The sequence below is a fragment of the Psammomys obesus genome, unplaced genomic scaffold (assembly GCF_907164565.1).
Source record: "Psammomys obesus unplaced genomic scaffold, mPsaObe1.curated_primary_1811, whole genome shotgun sequence".
NCBI lineage: Eukaryota > Metazoa > Chordata > Mammalia > Rodentia > Muridae > Psammomys > Psammomys obesus.
In genome coordinates, this window is record NW_026585643.1 from 2,113,853 (window position 1) to 2,122,338 (window position 8,486).

General features: G+C 48.7%; 1 protein-coding gene across 1 annotated transcript; it reads right to left on the minus strand.

Moving 5' to 3' along the window:
* Positions 1-1,536: 1,536 nt before the first annotated feature.
* LOC129684747 (mast cell protease 8-like) lies at positions 1,537-4,286 on the minus strand. The gene is given in 6 exon segments (XM_055617990.1): positions 1,537-1,689; positions 2,049-2,303; positions 2,518-2,650; positions 2,960-3,064; positions 3,066-3,108; positions 4,232-4,286. Coding segments are annotated over 6 exon segments (744 nt in total).
* Positions 4,287-8,486: the final 4,200 nt, after the last annotated feature.

Consider the following 8,486-nt stretch of genomic DNA (forward strand, 5'->3'; position numbering starts at 1 on the left):
ATTGTCAGGGGATGGTTTCTGGGGGAGCCACAATCACTGGAAGCCGTCGGCTCCCCATCAACCAGATTTATACCGAATCATAAAGAGGTGGTACAAGTCAGAGGTAGGGCCCTCTGATCTGACTCATGACCCTCATGGTGGGGAGAGGGGATAAAGGCCTGGCACTGTAAGCCTGTTTAATAACGTACAGGGGAGACAGTAGTCCATGTGGGGAGTGTATCTCTAATGCTAAACTAAACTACTATAGCAGCAAACTGCCTTCCAAACACCTCCGATTTCCCACAGACAACAGTGGCTCCCAGCCTCACCCAGAGACCCCTCTCCTCGTGATGAATGGTGGCAGATGCAGAGTCATCGCTGCCCAAGACGCACAAATGAGTGATGCTTGTGGACCCATCAGTAGAAAAGTCATCCACACCACTCCTCTAAGGCTCAGGGAGCATGAAAGAGGGCGTGTGAAGTATGTAGGGGCTGGAAGATAGGGTGAAGGGCTGCAAGATTCCATCAGTTCAGACCAACTGCAGTTCCCAGCACTGGGCTCATATGGGACTATTCCTATCAAGAACCACTCAAGGAAAAGGGAGGGGCTGGTAGGTCCTCCCCTTTACCTTCTGACCTATTGGCTACTGATAGAGTCTGGGAAGATCAAAGGAAATCACCGTCTTTAATTGTGTGTCACTGCTGAGCCTACCAGGCTCCAATGGATGCATCCAAACCCACAGTTGCACGGATGGTCTTTGCTAATCTCAGTGGGTCACAAAACTAAACACAGAGTGTAGGACAGAGATTTGTGGGAGTCTAGGATGTACAGGGATATTAGGGAGGTGAGAGGGGTTGAGAATGTCCACTCTGCATGCAGGACATGTGAAAAATTGTGAAAAAAAAAAAAAACCTATCGGTCTTCCATCTATGAGCAGGTCCCCAGGCTGAGTGAGAGAGTAGTGAGCTCATGCCTCTGAGCTCACACCAGGGCTCTGGAGCAAGATATATTACATGAGAAGGGCTGACCTGACCAGCCATCTCCTGAAGCTCTTTGGGCAAGGTGAAGTGAAGTGGACACGGTTCTAAGATGAGATGACAGCTTGGTAGAGAGGCTGGGCCGGGAGGCCTGGGAGGAGCCTCAGTGGACAGTGGACCTCCTAGGTTCAAAGAAATTCCTGAGAGGAATGGGTAGAGCGGTAGGTATGGGCTTTGATCTTTCTCCCCTTTTGTAGTCGGTTAACTTTGAAGGAGAATTTAGAGAGAGGACAGGTACCCTTCTCAGGCAAAGACAGGGCTTTCCAGGACTGACAGTTCTAGTCTTTGCATATGCTGTGATGACGGGGCTGGAGCACATATGTGATGCTCAGGCTTCATGAGAAGTATCTGAAGACAGCAGCCACGAGATGAAGAGAGGGTGAAGAGGAAGATGTCTTAAGACACACATTCACGGAAGAGTTCGATGTCAGCTCCTTCCTGAAGACAGATTTCTTTATGAAGATTCCGGTAGCTGCACTCGGGGATGGTAGACACTGGCCCAGACACAGGGCTTGTTTTCTAGGGCTGTTGAAGAAGTCTCATTGTTTTCTGAATCCAAGGCATAAAGCTGGAGAATCTGGTGAATATTCGAGGAGGTCGTCCGGTATAGTAGTGATGACTGATAATTCTGTGGGCTACATTGTCACACATACAGAGGCCCCTGGGATCTCCCTGTGGACAAAAAAAAAAAAAAAAAATAGGAGTCTTAATAAATACTCTCTTATCATTTCTTTCCAGGCTCATTTTCTCCCTGTTCTCTGTTTCCAATGATGCCTGGGTTTTTGGAAGGGAAAGCTGTGTGCCACCATCTGGATGGAGCCTAGAGTATTGCTACCTGGCTGTGACCTTTCTGCAGTTTAACTATACCCAAGTCTTTTATTTTCCCATGGTGACAAGCAAAAGATTGGCTGTGGGAAAATGCTAGATCCCTGGATGGTTATCCTGACCCATACTCTAGCCTGGCATCTGTTCTATAGTGGCTGTGTGTCGCTCTGTCCCTAGGCAACGTTTGAAGATCGTTATGTCTTTACCCCACCACTCGCCTTCTTCTCGTTGGGACTTCCCACACAGAGGTGAATGGAGTTGCTGCAGTCTTTGGAGATTTCTTGGCACGTCTGGCTTTTTTGAGCTTCTAGATTCACTTTCTGAAGTGTGTTAGACAGACTGCAATTGGCCAGTTTTCTCCAGCCTGCCGCTGTGCACACCTGCCCAGGTTTCACCCTGCCCTGGCTCTTCGGAAAGGCAATGGTCTTCAAAACATCATTGAGGTTTGCTTTGTGTTCCAGCTGGTCAGGAAGATGAAGAACAGTGGTTCAGGTCTGGCCCTCTCAGCAAGCTTAAACCAAGGATGGGGTTGCCTGTATCTTTCCCCTTTGCAAAGCTCCCCTTCCTCCAGCCTCATTCCATTGCCCTGGGACCAGTGGACCAGCCACCCAGACGAGAGGACTGGACTGATACACTAGTCACGTGTGGGAGTACCTAGAGGTCAGCAAATGGTACCTTCAGTAGCATGATCTCATTAACTGGTGTTTTTCTATTGAAGCCCTATTGAGGGAAGGGTTTGAAAACAGGAATGACCTGGGTGTTTTTCCTTTTTTTGATATTGTGAGCCCCCAAGGTTCCACTTATATTGCTGTGAAAAAAAGGTGGATTAAGTACAACATAGGAGCAATGAAGCAGTCTCTAAAATGCAGGTTGGGGACTCAGCCTAAGGCAGCACTTGGCTGAGTCAAATAGCAATAAATTTCCGGGGAAAGTTGTGCTGTAGGCTTTTCAGAATCCTTCGCTGACACCACCTGGCCCCAGGTTTCACAATCACGTTAGGTCAAATAGGAAAAAATCAGGTTGCTTTTCACCTTAGGCCTTATGTGTTCAAGGACAGCCAGGACCTGTTGTTATCTGGTCAGTCCCAGGCAACGAAGACCCAGTTGCTCCTCCTTACCTTCCACTGCAGTGAGCTTCTGTCATTACGATGTCTTCCTCCCCCAGGAAAACACCACTCGGGTGGATGACTGATTTGCCGTCATAAAAATATATGAATGCCACGTGGTCGGGAGTGCTGTTTGGCTTCTATACCCCAAAATATTTTTCCTGGAAAGAAAAACTTGTTCTGAACCTCTGGACTCATGGAAACTGTAACAACCCTGGTGGCTGGAATGAGGGATATTTAGTGCCAAGAGAGGGTGTGGACATGGTGGAGAAGAGAGCTGCTTGTAGGGGCTGACACACAATGAGAAAGGGAGCCTGGCTCCTGCGGGGATCCCAGAGCTTGCAGCATGCCATCACTTTCCCCCCTGGTTTTGAATTTCTTCTTGTAGTAATGATGCTGCCAAGACCTTTCCTGAATCGAATTAAACCTCATGTACACATTAGGAAGGAATTCAGCCTACATTGTCCGGAAGACCTAGAATACAGTCCAGCCCACCACAGTCGCTCCTCTGTCTCAGGACTCACCGGATGTCCCGGTCGGCTAAGCTCTAGGCTGTGCCTGAGGTAGGCATGGTGCACTTTTGGGGTTAAATGCTATGGTTACTTTTTTCTTTTCTATTCTGATTCATGATACATAGTAAGTACACTACACAGGAACAAGAGTGTTGCATAGTTAATAAAAAACCCCTCTCAAATGTGCTATGCCCATAGCTGGGAGGAGAGTTTCTAATGTAGTCTGAACTCCAGCATAGATCTGTCTTTTTAAAGCCTTGAAGTTGTGTTCAGGATGAAGAAAAGAGGACACAGAGGAGTGGGGATCACGGTGGGATGGGGAAGTGGGCTGGAGGGTCCTGTTTTCAGCAGGCTGTGCAGCGGGGGTGAAGACACATTCTGCTGGCTGTGTTAGGTTGGCTAACTGTCATAGCACATGGTTCAGGAGAACAGAGACGAGACAGGAGTGACCGCTGGAACCCCGAACAGACTTGTTCTTCTAGTCTTAATGCAGACGGCAGCCCTTGCCTAACTCGGCCCCTTCTCAGGTGTGGTCGATTAGAACTTCTAGGCCTCAGTTCAACTGCATCTTTCCGCTCGGGTCCTATGATATCTACAGCGCATCACATTTGGGTGACTGAGATCTCACTCTCCAGGAGCCTTTGCGAGGAGGCTATTTAGCCCCTGCTAGAGCTGAGGTTCGGCAAACTTCTCAGGTAGAGCCTGACTGGGGCACCATGTATGTGTCAGGGCCACCACATGCCAGCCTCTAGGGATGGGGAAGCCTGCTTACCTCCTTCAGTGCTGACTGGTAGGACAGCCACCAGGAAGACCAGGAGCAGGAACATCTTCTTCAGAGGTCTGACCAGGTCTCAGTCATCATCTGTTCACTTCTCACAACTTTTAAACCACCAGGTGGGGAAAGAGGCCTGGGGCCAGAGCCCACTGATTTCCTGTGTGGTATTTAAGATCCGAGCTCTTGCCGCCTCGTGTGGTGAGTGTGCAGGAAGCACATTGCAGTTCGTTGCTGGTAAGCATTACCACATTCCCCACAGGAATGCTGAGCTCTGAGGAGGGCAGAGGAAACTATTGTGGCCTTCCACACAAAGCAGAGGGCGAGGCCCTTCTGTCAGTGCTCAGGGAATTGCAGTGTGATGCCTCTGTGTCTTGAATTTGTGATCAGGTAATTGTCTCCTTTGAAAAAACTAACGTCTCTACATCTCCTACTACTCTCTATGAGGATGTATCCCTCCCCCCTGCCAAGATCACAAGGATTTCTTGTTCCAGATTTAAAGCAGCCCCTCTAAGGTACCCTAGAGAACAGCTGGGTCATCTGTTGCCATCTCAAGAGCTTTGAACACTACTAGGACATGGGATGAAGGGTAAAGATTTAGGATGAGTCTCAAGTGGCGTGTTGACGATGGTGTCAGAACGTTAGAAAATGACTGAACAGGGGACCACAGTCTATAGACCGTGTTTATAGACCACACCGGCCTATAAAGACGCTGGTGTCCATATGGTCTTGACATTTCAAAGGTTTAAAACCTTTCATCACCAAGTAGAGGTGAAGAGCAGACACAAAGCTGTGCTGTTTGTGCTGTTTTTCTGCCTTTGCTCCTGTTCCTCACTGTCCAGGGAAGAATGGGATGAAGGCAAAGGTATCTCTGCTCACTTCTCCATCTCTGTGGAGGAATCAGCTGTAGTTCTTTTTTTAATTTTTAATTTTATTTTAATAATTAGTTTATTCACTTTTTATCCCAGCTGTAGCCCCCCTCCCCTCCCCTCTCAATCCCACCCTCCCTCCTCTTCTTCTCCTATGCCCCTCCCCCAGTCCAATGATAGGGGAGGTTTTCCTCCACTTCCATCTGACCCTAGTCTATCAGGTTTCATCAGGACTGGCTGCACTGTCTTCCTCTGTGGCCTGGTAAGGCTGCCCCCCCCTCAGGGGGAGGTGATCAAAGAGCTAGCCCATGAGTTCATTTCAGAGACTGTCCCTTTTCCTCTCGGACACTGAGCTGCCATGGGCTACTTCTGTGCAGGGGTTCTAGGTTATCTCCATGCATGGTCCATGTTTGGAGTATCAGTCTCAGAAAGGGCCCCCGGCCCCGATTATTTGGTTCTGTTGCTCTCCTTGTGGACAGGTCTGTACATGCAGGTGTCTGGAGAACGTTGGCTTTGAACGGGAAACTCAAGCGCATCTCCTCGTAGAATACCAGAGTCAACCTGACCCTGAGGTCACTCATTCGGCTCCCCTGTCATGCGGTAGAGACCTGAGGAGACTTGTGCGGTAGCTGCGTGCAGTCCTCATGCTGAATGGCATCTCTCACACCCAGGCTGGAATATGCAAACATTCTCCCCCAGGGGAAGGTAATGGATTCTTGTTATTCTGAATCTCTGCTATTTCATTTGTATCCTTTCCCCACCAATTTGCAAATGATGAATGCCTTCTGCCACGTTGGAGTAACGATTAAGGACCTGTGTGGTACCACATGTCTGCCAAAACAACATCCATGAGCTTACACGCATAAAAAAATGAAAGTTGAGAGATTACAATGTTTCTCCCGTGGCGGCTGCTATCGTTTAACTGCATCTGTCCTGCTCCGTCACAGTTTTCACTTGTGATTTCTCACATCGTGATAGCGTTGCCACAGTTTCCCGGTGGTTAAACATCTTTTGAGTTACTGGGACAGGCCCCTGGGCTAGCCTGCTGCCTCACACAGGGCTCACAGCTCCTCTCTCTCAGGGCTTCCTGATAACCAGTTCGCAGTGTCAATCAGCCCCACCGTGACTGGCCCTGGTGCTCCCTGTGGCCCTTCTCAGAGTTGACTGCTGTTCTGACCGAGGGCTGGAGATGAAGTCTGTTTGCTGGCGTGAGGTTTTCACTGATGAGTGTGTAATTGCCGTAGGCCTTTGTGAGTAGAAAGAAGGCAAACAGATGGGCTCACACTTTAATTGGGGCAATGTACATATCTAATACATGTGAGTGAGAGGACCGGAAGGCAAGGACAAAAGGAGCCAGGAAAAAGTGCATGAAAGTGACGGGGGGGGGGACTTCTCATGTCTGATGGAAAAAAGAATCACCGAGGTCCTCCCATGGAGCCCAGTGAACTGTATGTGGAGTAAACTCAGACAAGTGTCCAAGCCATGCAAGCCTGGTCCCCTTCTGACTTTGGTCTCTCTTTTCCTGCCCATTCTTCACATAGTGCCTGTGTGTCCCTGTCACCCACAACTTTTGTTTCTGTGTAGCTTGCAGGGGCTGCAGCTAGTCCTGTGGTAGCCACACTGGGGACCTCTCTTCCAGTGCCTGGAAATCCCAGAGCTGCAGAGAAGGAGGCCGTGGCAGTACTCTACCTGAACAGGGGGTGGTGCTGTCCCCCTTCTAACATCTTATTCCATTGAAGATTTGATCTTCTGCTGTTCCCAGAGTTTGTTTAACATAATAAAAATGCCATTGCTGCAAAATGTAGAAAACGCAAGTTTGACAATTTTAGCTGTGTCCACTAATAAAGTGCAGTGGCGGTTTAGGATACACAGTCTCGTACAGCCATCAACAACACTCTTCTCGGACACTTTTCGTCTTTCCGTATGGAGACACCGAGCCTGTATGATCATGCTGCCCTGTTGGTCCTCCTGTCTGACTCTACTGTGTCTCTGTGGATCTGTGGGAGACTGTTGCACAAACACCAGTATCCTGAGCGTGATGCTACCTCCTGTTTCATACATGGTCGTTACTTTATTTACCAACCAGACCTTGTTAGATAGTGGGAAAATTCTATGCATACACTCTGGATTGTGGAGGGCCTGGGAAATGGAGAACATGTGAAAACCTGAGCGAGTGCTGTGAGGGAGGGAGGCAGGCGATGATGCAGAAGCCTGAATTCATCCTTCTGATCGGGACCACTAGGATGACTCTTCTAGGAAGGAGCTTGCGCACACAGTCTATTCTCCTGAGTGCTGGAAGGCCGACTACAGGGTTTGGGTTACCACAATTTTGGACATTTTGGAAGAAAATGAGCCAGGTGCCTGAGACAGCATCCCTGCTGTGGCCATCAGCACCTAGCATAGCCCTGGGGCAAGAAGGGGGGTCCTAGGGCTGTGCAAGTCTGGACTTGATTTCATGTACCCAACCAGAGAGGATGGGATGTAGAGGCCACACATTGCCATCACATTGGTTCCTGGGGCCAGGGACTGGACTGTGCTTTGTCTCCTGAAGATTCCACAGGCCCCTGAGTGACACAGAACTAAAGAAAAGAGCCACTATCTCCTGGCCCTCTGCTCTTGTCAGGTGCTGGGCTTGGTGTTCTCTGTGTGTGAGGGTTTCAGGGCTGTTGACTCATAGACAGCAAGTTAATAAGTGTGATTACGCCTGGAACATAGGAGGCCAGTTAAGTTATTTTCATTTTCTGCTCAGATGTAGCTACTTGTTAGAGAGTGACCAGTCCAGTTGATGCTGCCTCTCCCAGTATTCCTCAAGAGACACACTTACGTTCCTGATTGCTGACATGGTTTTACATGGTCATAATGTATCCACAGACTCTGTTTTTGACCTTTAACAATTGTTTTTGGGATCATATTCTAATTACAATAGTCCTCCATTCCCTTTTCTCCCTCCAAATTCTCCAATATATGTCTCCTGACCCCCCTCCATCCTCCTTTAAATCCACGGCCTTATATAAAACCTAATGGTTCTTATATTCATATATGCATTTACACACACACACATTTCTAAATATAACCTGTGGAGTTCGCATAATGTTGCTTGTGTGTATGTGTCTCGGCCTGACCAGTTGGCACTGGCCAACCAAGTCGTGTGCTCTTCCCTGGGGAAAACTATCTCTCTTGCCCCCAGTTTCCTCAGTTGCCTGTAGTCCCTTGTGTGGGGTTGAGGTTTCCTAGGCTTTTTTTTTGTCCAGTTTGGCATGTTGCACTGGTATTGTCCTTGTTCGCTGCTCATTTGGGTAGCCATGTTTTTTGGTGAGATTTTATGGTGTAGCTTCTGCTGTTACTAGGAGACACAATCTCACAGCAAACTCCCCGGTCCTCTGGCC